Here is a 13,109-nt window from a genome sequence, read left to right as displayed (position 1 = left end):
AGAGGAGAGCGGAGGAGAAGGGACTGTGGCATGGCTATCCCTCTGGGGGGTGATTTCTCACTTTCTGTCTCTCTGTTACTCTCTGTCTTTCTGGTGAGCGCGCATGCCCTATAGCAAAAAATCTCTTTAAAAAAAATATAAAAGAACAAGGAAAAAGAAAAAGAAAAGAAAGAAAAACATGCTGGGTATATGTGCATGGGTGCCTAAAGTCCTGACAGGATGGAGAAATGGAGAAGGGGTTGCATTATGACCATGCCCCATTGGAGGTGTGCTTTCTCCTCTCTTTGTCAGTCTCTAGGAAGTACACATGCCTCCTGACAATTAAGGGAAAAAACAAAACCAACCAAACAACCCAGAACCTTTTTAGGTAGTTTTTTTTTTAAAGAATTATTTTATTTAACTTTCTTTATTTTTAATCTGGCCAGAGGACACACACACACACACACACACACACACAGAGAGAGAGAGAGAGAGAGAGAGAGAGAGAGAGAGAGAGAGGAAAATTGAGAAAACAAGCCACAGGGTCCAGGACTCGAACCATGGTTCGTCATGTGGTAGCCCAGCACCCTTAACCATCATGCCACCTGCTGGCCCCTTTAGGTAAATTTTAAGTAGAACTGTATCTTTACCTCTTCACCTTTGGGCTAGTTACTTGGGAAATAAAATATAGCTCAAGGGCTTGGGCAAGGCTTAGAGGCAGCTTGCCTCAGGTTCTGGATAGATTATAATAGTTAAGGCAGAAGAAAGAAAATGGAGTAACTTGCTGGATTCATGAGGCAATGGTGATTTCAAGAGGTGGCAGATGGTGGCGTGAAATGTTAGCTTCCCATAAACTCCGGCACCTGCTTACCCACAAGACAAGCACTCCCAGCTTAACAAACACCCCCAAAACCCCCCAAAATTCTTTAACTGTGTCATAAGACATTTTCCTTACCCCATGTGAAGTGTGAATGAAAGCATTTTCAGGAGTTTTTGTATTGTATTGATCTTCCTGTCATACTGTTTAAGTCAGTATGCTTGAAAATGTAGCTTCGGGACCAGAAGTTGTAATGGCCATGTCCTTGGACTCCCACATAGTTGACCACCACAGTTGGAGTCCCGACCCTGCGGCTTAAAACTCATGCTATGTGCACGTGTTCCCAGAATCCAGCGAGAATGGAGGAGAAGGGATTCCAGCCGCAATCCCCCAGGGGGTGCGGGGGTCTCCCTTTGTGTCTCTGTCTCTCCCTGGCAGCACATGCGCCCTAGAGTAAAAATCTTTTACAAATAGGAGATGTAGCTTCAAAACAACCCCCGTAAGCCTGAGGTTTACACAAGAGAGTGATGGCTTTATGGGGGATAAAGTCAGTGGAAACGGTCTCACTACAAGTATTTTTTTTTTTTTGGTCAGGTTTTTTTTTTTTTTTTTTTTTTTTCTGAGAGATTTTTGCTATAGGGCGCGTGGGCTCGCCAGACAGAGAAATAAGAGAGACAAAAAGCGAGAAGTCACTTCCACAGGGGGGATGGCCACGCCGCAATCCATTCTCCTCCATTCTCCTCTCCGGATCTTGGGCACGCACGCACACAGACATAGCCACTGGGTCCAGGACGTAAACCGCCGTTGACTACATGGGAGTCCAGCGACATAGCCATTACGCTAACTGCTGGTCCTGGTCAGGGTTTTGATATAGAGTGTGTGCGCTTGCCAGCGACAGAGAGACAGAGACAGAGACAGAGAGAGAGAGAGAGAGAGAGAGAAACAGAAAGTGCGCGATCACCCCTCAGCGGGGATGACCACGCCACAATCCCTTCTTCTCTCTGATCTTGGGTACTGCACAAACCCACACCTGGAGTGGTTTCCGCGGCGGGGTCCGGGACTTGAACCGTGGTCCACTACGTGAGAGTCCAGTGGTATAATCATTACGCCATCTGCTGGTCCCTTACTGCAAGTCTTATGTTAGCTATTAGAGCCGTAAGGGTGCGCGCTGGCCTTAGCCAAAGACAGGAATATGGGGTGATGATAATGACGGGCGTAATGAAGTCACGACCAAAATAATTCTCCTTGTGAAGTCAAAATCATTTAAAAAACCCTGACGTGCACGTCATCCAGCGTTAAGATCTCTCGTCTGCCGCTCACCTGTGGCCCCTGCCCGCGTTAAACACCGAAACCGTCTCATATCCGGCCGGTTACGGCTCAACGCTCAATCTTCAGGCCGGGTCTCCAATGTAGGCTCAGCGCGAGGATCCCAGGAGGGCTCGGGCCGGCCAGCCCGGCCCTCCTCGCGCGGCCTTCTGGGAGTGGTAGTTCGGTCGTCAAAGAGCCACACCAAGCCCCGCCCCTCGGCTCCGCTTCCTCTCCGCCCCGGATGAGTGCGCAGAACGGGGACCGCGGGCGGGGACCCACAGAGCGCCGGACTACAACTCCCGACGGCCGTGGCCCCCAGCAACGTGTCACAGGTAGCTGGCGGCGCTCCCCGCCCACCCCGCGCACGCGCACTCACGCCGGGCGGTGGCGGGACTCGGCCGCGTGCGCTTTCCCGCCCCGGCTCGCCTAGCGCTCGCCACGCCTTAGGCAGCCGGGGGGGGCCCGCCGGCACGCCCCGTGCCCGCTCACTCGCGAGCAGTTTCTTCTAGAGCCCAGGCCCCGCCCGTTTCCCGCCTCCAGGCCTGGTTCGTTACCGCCCCAGCCGGCCCTCTCTTCTGCGCCCCTGCTGCTTGTGCTGAAGGCGGAGGATCCATGTTGTCCCCTCAGCGAGCGGTAGCGGCTGCTTCGAGAGGAGCAGGTGAGGCGCCCACTTGTCCCCCAACCCGCTCTATGGGCCATCCCCGCAGCCTTCCCTTCCTTAGCTCTGAGACTGCCTCCTGTCGCCGCCCTTCCTGTCCGGGGCTGGCACAGCGCATCTCGGCCTGGGGTCTCTCGGCTCGCGAACTCAGGATCTGGAGCTCTCAAGGCCTGGAGCTTTTCTCCCGGCCCAGTTCGTCGGGCCCCGCGGATCCTAAACCTTGGCTGGGAGCGGCGCCCACAAGGATCGGGCCTCATGCCTGGGGGGCCTCGAGCACTGCTCTAGGCTGCCTCTGGGTGCTCCTTTGCCCACCCAGGCAGGCCCCGGGGACTGGTGGTCCCCGGGAGCGGTGTCCGGAGGCTTCGACCCAGCCGAGCCCCGCCCTGGACAGAGCCGGGCGTCCCGGGGCCGCTGCCCCCTCCCTGCCCGGGCGCTTGGCATGCTCTCAGCCAGGAAATTGGGGCCAGGTGGCTCGGCCGTTTTAACGGGCCGGGATGGAGCAGGAAGGTGGATGCTTTATTGTTCAATCTTTAGTGCTGGAGGCTGCGAAGCGTCCTTAGAGTTGGAAGTTTTATTTTTATCTTAACGTCCTTGACGCACCGACAAGAAGTATTAGGAAAGCTGGTTTTCAACCCACATTTGTCTCCATAAAGGAGATAAAAGAATCGACCCAAATTGGTTTTTATTAAGTTCTTTTGCTTTGGTACAGTACGTTGTTCTTGCTTTCCTGCAAACATAAACACAGTAAAAAATATTAAGTAGAAACCAGATACGGAGTCACCTTAAGTTCACGGATAGGATTTTCTCTGGCATTTTACCTGGCCTTGTTTTTGTTAAACGTGTGCACTGTTGAAGTTATCAAAAGTTTCACTTGGGAAATCTAAAGGCAAAAAGCAAATGAGCAGTGTTTGAAGAAGTTCAAATTTGAATACAAAGTGGGGGAATGTTTTGTGAAATGGTGAAGAAAAACTCAGGACCAAAACAGTGTGCTTGCTTGCTTTTAGAGAAGCACATTTAAGAAGAGAACCTATAGTTTTAATTTGGGGCAGCTATTCAGCATTGCACGATATCAGAGATTCAAATTAGTGCCCTTTTTTCCCCCTCAATTCTCACAGAAACTGGCATGTACTCTAGACATTTGGGTCAGTGCTTTAACACCTGTAAAAGAAACACTTGGTTGAAAAGGGTAGCTACATCTTGAAGCATTACATTAGTTCAGCACATTGTTTAATTACCTATGGTTTACTGTCTCATTGTGTTATTCATGAAAATAAGAGGATAAATGTGATGATGTCTATTAGCATAATTTTCTCAAATTTTTTACCAAATAAGCTTTTTTTCTTGAGATAGGATTTCTATATTGCCCCAGGCTAGGCTTGAACTTGAAATCCTTTTGCTTCAGCTGGGACTGCAGGCATTGATATCATACCTGGCTTATAAAATATTTTTTTTTGAGATAGATTTTTTTTCTATAGGTACATGTGCTTGCCGGAGAGACAGAGAGTTAGAAAGTGAGAAATCACCCCGCTGGTGGGGATGGCCATACTGCAATCCCTTTTATGTTGTTCCCTTGGGATCTTGGGCAGGCACACACATGTGCCCAACCTGAGTTTTAAGCCACTGTGTCTGGGACTCTAACCGCAGTCACCTGTGTAGGAATCCATAAACATAAACATTACACCATCTGCTGATCCCCAAAGACGTACTTTTTAAGAGAGATTTTTGCTATAGGGCACATGTGGTCACTGGAGAGACAGAGAAACAGCAAGAAATCACTCACTGAAGGGATGGCCGTGTGGTAATCTCATCTCCATCCTTTTCAGGATTTTGGGCATGGACGCACATGTGCCCACTTGTGAGATTTAAGCCACCGGGTCCAGGACTTGAACCATGGTTGACTCTGGGAGTCAAGTGACGTAACCATTACATCATGTGCTGGTCCCATTTTTTTATTTTTTTAAAACAGATGAACTTTATTATTATTTTTAACTTTATTATTATTATTTTGTTAAATAAATGAACTCGTTTATTGTAGGCTAGTGATATTCCAAATGTCTATGGAGCTTCTACTGGTCTTTCCATTCCTCAGTCTTCTGATGGCAGACTTTTACTGTGACAGCCGAAGTGGTGGTGTAGGTCCAGACACCACTGGCTACCGTTTTCATGTAGGAACCACAGTGCCAGATCCCCACAGCTCCTCTCTAAGTGTACTTGGCGTGCTGGCTGATTTCAATTTTTTTCACTATTTTCCGGAGGTAGACACCATAGTGGCCCTGTGTTTTCTGATGATGCCAACCTTGGTGCGTTTAGCCATATTGTGACCAACAAGGTCCAAGCCCAGAAAATTTTCATTAGTAGTATTATTGTAATTTGACCAGAGAGAGACAGAGAGAGGGAGGGAAAGGGAGAAAGCAAGCCACCAAGTCCAGGATTTGGACCACGTGGGAGTCCAGCACCCTATCTGCTACGCCACCTGTAGGCCCCTCTGTCCCTGGGAAATAGCAATTAAATTTTTTTTTTTTTTTTAAGAAGTTTTTGCAATAGGGCATGTGCGCTTACCAGAAAGACAGAGACAGAGACAGAAAGTGAGAAATCACTCCTGGGGTGGGGATGACCACGCTGCAATCCCTTCTCCATTCTCCTCTTGGGTGCAGTCCCTTCTCCATTCTCCTCTTGGGATCTTGGGCATGTGCCTGGTGTGAGTTTAAGCCACCAGGTCCCGAACTCCAATTGCAATTGACTACATAGGAGTCCAGCGACATAGCTATTAATTATGCCATCTGGTCCCAGGAAATAGCAATTATAGAGTAAAGGATATATTCTTAGATAATGGGAGGATATTTTAAAAAATCAAGGGGAAAAAAGTGACGGGGAAAGCTTTTATTTAAGGGGAGGCCTGGGTGTGTGGTATAGTGGTAATGTGCTGTTCAAGAAAAACTGGATCGCCCATGGCAACCATGGTTTGAATCCATGACCTGGTTATCCTGAAACACTGAGGATGTGCTCCAGTCTTCAAGATGGGTTGGGCTGGAAGACTGAAAAAGTGGATTGCTGCATGACCAGGCCCTGTGGAGGGTATTCATCTCTCTTTCATGCGTGAACATGTGTTCATGTGCTCTATCATGAATAATTAAAAAGTTAAAAGGAAAAAATATCAGTTGTCATATAGTTGTGGTTCTTAGCCCTACTATACATTAGAATCACTCAGGAATGGGCCAGCTGGTGGGTTGGTGGTTTAAGGGAGCTGGATCCCACATGGCCAGCCATGTGGTTTGAGTCCCAGACCCCTTGGCTTGAAAAACAGTGGACATGTATTTGGATATCCTGAGAGGATGGAGAAATGAAGAGATTGTGACATGGCCATACCCGATGGGGGTGCTTTCTCCCCCTCTCTGGTGAGTGTAAGCACCCTTTGGCAAATCGAAAAAAAAAATTACCTAGGGTCTTTTAAAATCAGTAAATGCTTGGACCAGGAGGTGGCATGGAGGTTAAAAGTGCTGGATCCCACATGGCTGACTGCGTGCTTGGAGTCCTGTACCAGGAGGCTTGAAAAACATGTTGGTACTTGGTGTATAGCAGATGGTGTACTGGTTACATTGCTGAACTTCCACAACTACTGTTTGAGTCCTGGACCCAGCAGCTTAAAAGTCATGCTGGGCATGTGTGCGTGTATGTTTGCGCCCAAAGTCTCAAGAGAAAAATGGGGGAAAAGTGATTGTGGCATGAACATCCCCCATGTAAGGTGATTTTTTGTTTTCAGTCTCTTCCTTGCTGGTGAGCGCCCACACCCTATAGTAAATAGTCTCTCAGCCAAAAAAAAGAAAATCATGCTGGGTGTGTGTGTGCTTTGATTACCCAAAATCCCAAAAGGAGACTGGAGAAGGGGATAGGGTGTGGCCTTGGGGCGGGTATGAGTTCTCACTTTTTCTCTCTCTTCTCTGTCTCTCTTTAGCAAGCCCATGTGCCCTATAGCAAAAACAAAACAAAATAAGTTTATGCTTAAGTCTCATAGATTGTGATTTAATTCATCCAGGGACCAGGCAACAGTTAAAAAAAATCACCAGTAATTCTTTCTTGCATACTGTATAAAATCAGATTTCCCTTCAGGTGGTTCTTAAATTTGAATTGATTTGTTATTACATAGGAGGTATAATTTAACCGTCAGTATTCTGAGAAGTTGATGCTTTTTGCAATTTTTTTTTTTTTTTTGTGAGAGGTTTTAGCTGTAGGGTGTGTGCACTTATCAGACAGAAAGTGAGAAATCACCCCCTGGGGGAATGGCCACGCAGCAATCCCTTCTTCATTTCCCTCTCAGAATTTTGGGCACACATGCATGCACATGTTCCTGGTGTGAATTTGAATCCACCGGGTGTGGGGCTCAAACCACAGCTGACTACGTGGGAGTCCAGTGACATAACCATTATGCTATCTGCTGGCTCTGCTTTTGTTTTCATGTATTTTGATTGTTAGAACAGCTTAGCTATATTTCATAGCCAAAATAAATTACAAATTTGGAGATAGGCTTTACTAGTATAGTAGATAAAAAGCAAAGTTTAGTGTAATTGTATTTATGCTTTGAAATAATAAGGAGTCCAAGCCAAATATTGCCAATTAAGAAAGTCTTATTTAATTAGAACACAGCTAATGAAAACATTTGGGTAGGGGGACTGGCAGGTGGTGTGGTTACAGGTGCTGAATTCCCATGTGGCCAATTGGAGTTTGGGCCCTGGACCTGGTGGTTGGTTTTTTCCTGTTCCTGTTTTCTCTCTCTGGTCAAATTGAAAAAGAATAGTAACACATGGAATTAAATAGATAAATAATTATATTTTTTGGGGGGGAGATTTTTGCTATAGGGCACGTGTATTCATCAGAAAGGCAGACAGAGACAGAGAGACAGAAAGTAGCAGAGTTTAAACCACCAGGTCTGGAACTTGAACCATGATTGACTACATGGGAGTCCAGTGACATAGCTGTTACATCGACTGCTGGTCCCTAGATAAATAATTCTTAAAAAACAAAACAAAACAAAAACCAAAACCCAAAAAAACCCCTTTGGGCAGGGACCAGTAAGTGGTCCCGTAAGGCACTGGACTCCCATATGGCTGATCATAGTATCAGTCCAGGACCTGGTGGCTTGAAAACCACTCTGGGTGTGTATGCATGCATGCCTAAAATCCCAAGAAGAGAATGGAGGAGAAGAGATTGTGGCATGGTCACCCCCAGTGTGGGGTTATTTCTCACTTTCCCTTTCTTGTCTCTCTGGCAAGCACATGTGCCCTATGGTAAAAACCTAAAAAACAAAACCTTCAGGTAATCAGAATAACTTTGATAATGTTCTTAAGTTCAGGTAAAGGGCAAATGAAATTATTGACTCATTCTCTTTTTTTTTTTTTTAAGAATTATTTATGTAATTAAATCTATTTGTTTTTATTACTATTTTTAAAATTTTATCTGAGAGAGATAGACAGAGAAAGGGAAAGGGAGAAAGCAAGCTGCTTGGGTCCAGAACCGCTGTCGGCCATGTGGGAATCTGGCTTCTTTAACCACCACGCCACCTGCTGACCCCTCATTCTTTTTCTTTCTTTCTTTCTTTTTCTTTTCTTTTCTTTTTTTTTTTTTTTTTTTTTTTATAATTTTTCTTAGTTTTATTAGGATTAGCTAGGATTTTGTTGTTCTTGTTGTTAAAGAATTTTTAAATTTAATTTTACTTATGCATTCATTTTTTAATTTGACCAGAAAGAGAGAAAGTGAGAAAGCAAGCCACCAGGTCCAGAACTCGAACTATGGAGTGTCCAGTGCCTCAACCACCATGCCTCCTGCTGGTCCCCTATTATTGATTCATTCTATTAAAAATATATTTTCCCTTGGGGCCGGCAGGTGGTCTGCTAGTCTCCCAGGTGACTAACAGTGGTTCGAGTCCAGGACCTGGTGACTTGCTTTCTCACTTTCCTTCTCTCTTTTTCTCTCGCTCTGTCCCTTTTTGGTCAAATTAAAAATAAGTAAATAAATAGTTAAAATAACATTTTTTTTCCATGGGGCCGGCAGATGGTGTGGTGGTTAAGGATGCTGGACTCTCACATGGCTAACTGTGGTTTGAGTCCCAGACCTGGCGGCTTACTTTCTCACTTTCCATCTCTCTCTCTCTCACTCTGTCCCTCACTGGTCAAATTTAAATAAATAAATAAATAAATAAAATAAAATAATTCTTTAAAATTTTTTTTTCTCCCTCCACTTGTGGTATAGCCTGGAATCATTTTTAGATTCATCCCTTTTCCTGTATGTTCTGAATCTTCAATACTATTTAGTAATAGTTGATCTTCCTAAATCCATGAAGCACTTCAGAATTGTTAGTCAACAAAGAAAATGTGATTTTGGTTAGCATTCTGTAGTAAGATACAAAGAATATTCTACAACAGAATAATTGGAAAGAAAATTTCCTCCTCAACCCTTAATTAATTAAAATATACATTTCCTTCAATATTTTGGATAGTTGGTTTAACTAGTAATGTCATTTAAATAACCTTAAGCATATAGTTGTATCTATCTAGCACAATCACTGCCTTAAGAGAAAGTAGAGCATTGTTTAAAGAGTACCCGCCTCTCTACCACCAAAAGAACCATATGTAGCAATTCTAGATTTGACTTAGAGCTTAGTATATTTACCCTTGCATATGATGATGTTTTCTCTGGCTTTTTGATCAGAAACTTTAAAGATTGCCAGTAAGAACAAGCTATGAAAATGGTATGCCTCTATTTTTGGATGTGTTGCTCTTGCTTTTCAGAGAATAAGGCATTTCAAAAAGGAGACTGGAAAACTCAGGTCATAACTTTATCCTGAGTCATACAATCTACTTAGCAAAGTGTTTCCGTAACTTTGGTTACTTTGCTCTTCAGAACTTTCTGGACAGTAAGAGTGAGTACTGAGAGTGACTCTACCCTAGTGGTTCTTAATCCAGGATGATTTTGCCCCATGTAACATTTAAAATGGCCAGAGGCTTTTTGGCTATTAAAACCTGGGAAAATGCTACTGGTATCTAGAGGGTAGAGCCCAGAGATGCTATTGAGTATCTCACAGTGCTTATTATGTCCCCCACCACAAAGAGTTGTCCAGCCCAGAATGTCAATAGTATCAAGATTGAGAAACTGTGTTCTACACTGGTGTGTTGATTACATTCTGAATTAATTTTCTGAGCTATCTATAGTAAATGCTTCCAGTTAACCAATTTCATTGAATTTATCACTGTTCAGGTGATCTTCTCAAATATTTGATGGGTAGACCTTTAAATTTCTTCTGCATAATACTAAGTGATAGAATTGATTTTTTAGAAATTATGTTTTCCGGGACCAGCAGTTGGTGTAATGGCTATGTCGCTGGTCTCCCATGTAGCTGATTGCGGTTCGAGTCCCGGACCCCATGGCTTAAACTCACGCTCGTGTGAGTCCGTGTCTGGGATCCTGAGAGGAGAATGGAGGAGAAGGGATTATGGCGTGGCCATCCCCCCTGGAGGGTGATTTTTCGCTTTCTGCCTCTCTCTCTCTGTCTTTTGAGAGCGCACGTACACTATAGCAAAACCTCTCCAAAAAAAAAAAAAAAAAAGATGTTTTCTATAGTACTGAATAGGCCAACAGGCCAACTATGATTAAATGTCCCATCCACTGTTACTCAACCTGTGCATTGCTTTCTTTTCTCTTCTTTTCTTTCCTTCCTCCCTTTCTTTTTTAGGCCCTTAGTAATCCAGAGTAAAAAGAGAATTCTGGGACTTGTCAGTGTTGTACTATGCATAGATTTTGACAAATTTTTCCTAGTCAGGATCAGCCCATGGCCTGGTGTTTAATGCTGTTTAAGGATCACTCATGCCTGACTGCACAGTTTGAGTCTAGCACCTGAAGGCTTGAAAAACACGCTAAACACGTGTGTGCATGCCCAAAGTACTGAGAGGAAGGAGAAATGGAAGAGAGATTGTAGTGTGACCATGTTCCATAGAAGGTGCTTTCTGAATTTACCTCCCTGGCAAATACATGTGCCCTCTAGCAAATTAAAAACAAAATAATAATCTTAGGCTAGTCCGCAACGTGGTGGTGAAGGCAACTGGATCCCACGTGGCCCATGAGTCCAGGATTGCGCAGTCTAAGATTTAGCAGATTGAAAAACACGCTCAACGTGTGTGCACGCCAAAATCCCAAAAGGAGAAATGGAGGAAAGGGGATTGCAGTGTGTCTATTCCTGAGAAGGGTGCTTTCTCACCTCCTCCCTCTGGGGAACTTGAGTACCCTCTAGCAAAATAAAAAACAAACAAACAAAAAAAAACATTTCAATAATTTCAATTTAGTCTTTGTCATTTTAGCTATTCTGTTTAATTATTTTTTTGAACAGGCAATATTAATTGTATTGGTTAGTTTGGATTAAGGTGTGTTATGCCAAAATTAAAGGATAGATCATTACTTTATAAATAGTGTAGCTTCCCAGGGTGGATGGCCATGCTGCAATCCCTTCTCCATTCTCTTGGGATCTTGGGCACACATGCATATGCTCCTGGCATGAGTTTAAGCCATTGGGTCTAGGACTCAAACTGTGGTTGACTACACGGGAGTCCAGCGACATACCCATTATGCCAACTGCTGGTCCCTGGATTTCAGTATTTTTTTATATACTTGAAATCTTGAAATGATAGCTGATACAATATTTACAGCAACAATCAGATTTGTTAGTATGATAGAATATTTCTATTCACTTTTTTCAATGGGAACCTTTTATTATTATTTTTATTTATTTATTTTTTGAGAACTTTTTGCTATAGGATGTGTGCGCTTGCTGGAGAGACAGACAGAAAGCAAGAAATCATCCCTCAGTGGGATGGCATGCTGCAGTCCTTTCTCCATTTTTCTCTTGGGATTTTGGATACGCATGGATACGTGCCTGGTGAGTTTCAAGAAGTTGGATCTGGGACATGAATTGTGGTCGATTCCATGGGAGTCCAGCGATGTAACCATTACTCCATCTGCTGGTCCCAGTGATTATTATTATTTTTAATTTGCTATAGGCATATTTGCCCATTAAAGAGAGACACAGAGAGAGAGAAAGCAAGCCACCAAGTCCAGGACTTAAACTGCAGTGGGCCATGTGGGAGTCTAGTACCTTAACCACCATGCCACTTGCAGCCTACCCCTTCTTAAGTTTTAAGTTGTCTTGTATGTATATGAATAATAGATGTGACTACAGTCAGGCTCTATCTTTTATATGTGAAAAAATGTCACATCTATTAATATTTATGTTAATAAAAACAAATATAACAGCATTAAGTGTTGTCTCAGTATGCAGATCTAGACCTTGGAAAATAATTGCTTCTCTAAAGGGAGAAGGCATGCAAGGTTGCCAGTTTAAAGGTATTTCTAATTCTATCTCTAGAAGTTGGATCTCCCAAGTTTAAGATGAGAAGTAAGAGTGATTTTACTGCAATTTGTGGGGACCTCTCTAGAAAAACAAAACAAAACAAAAAAAACAAACCCAAATATAAAACCCCCAAACCTACTTGGGTGCTGAGAAAGTTTCCTTTGATTTTTCCCCCCCTTTGGTTTTTGACATATGTTGTGTGTGCTTATTAGAGAGAGTCAGAGATAGAAGGAAAGTGAGAAATCATCCCCCAGCAGGGATGGCCATGGTGGAGTCCCTTCTCTGTTCTCTTCCTGGGATTTTGAGCACATGCACATGCGCGCAACGTGATTTTCAAGCTGCTGGGTCTGAGACTGAAACCATACTTGGCCATGTGGAGATCTAGTGCTTTAACCACCACACCATTTGCTAGCCACTCTTTAATGTTTTTATGATCATAAATTTTGATTTGTTCTGTAGAGTTTAAGTTAAGTCAAAGGAGGAATAAGTTATTTAGCAAGTTTGACCAATTTAGTTACTCAGAAACTTCCTTTTTTTTTTTAAGTTTTTTCTTCCATGAGAGAAAGACGGGTGTTCTCAACAGGATCTTTACACTGTGATCCACCCCAGCTTTCATCTGTCTTGGATCATGGATATGTACACACATGTACTTGGAATGCTTAGGGAGGTCCTGGAATGTAAACCCAGGATCCATTCCATGTGGGTCTCGTTTTTTTACTGCTGTGCCAGTACCTGACCCCTCCAGGACATTTTCAGTTGTTTAAGAGATAATGAAATTTAGAGCTAAAAAATAATTTCTGTCTGAATTTGTAGAAGAAATGGAGACAGACTAACATAGTTTACTCATGCTGTTGCAGTCAGTATAATACTGGGCCCAGAACTCTGATCTTAACCATTTTTTATTTTTTAAAATAATTATTTAACTTTTTTTTTTTTTTTTGGAGAGGTTTTTTTTT

At 43.6% G+C, this 13,109-nt stretch overlaps 1 protein-coding gene across 2 annotated transcripts in view; it reads left to right on the top strand.

The window, feature by feature from the left end:
• The first annotated feature begins 2,073 nt into the window (after positions 1–2,073).
• ATL3 (atlastin GTPase 3) overlaps positions 2,074–13,109 on the top strand; it is a 63,069-nt gene continuing 52,033 nt past the window's right edge. Inside the window, exon 1 of one of the 2 annotated variants that reach the window (XM_006149803.3) lies at positions 2,074–2,436. In XM_006149803.3, coding sequence (XP_006149865.1) covers positions 2,346–2,436 — 91 coding nt within the window. In that variant the 5' untranslated portion in view covers positions 2,074–2,345. Of the gene's footprint in view, positions 2,437–2,595; positions 2,763–13,109 lie in introns of those variants that run through there. The other variant, XM_014588324.1, reaches the window with a different exon arrangement.

The sequence above is a fragment of the Tupaia chinensis genome, unplaced genomic scaffold (genome assembly GCF_000334495.1).
Source record: "Tupaia chinensis unplaced genomic scaffold, TupChi_1.0 Scaffold000273_1, whole genome shotgun sequence".
Lineage (NCBI taxonomy): Eukaryota > Metazoa > Chordata > Mammalia > Scandentia > Tupaiidae > Tupaia > Tupaia belangeri.
Note: the sequence above shows the minus strand (reverse complement) of the source record. Positions and strands in the feature narration are given on the sequence as shown.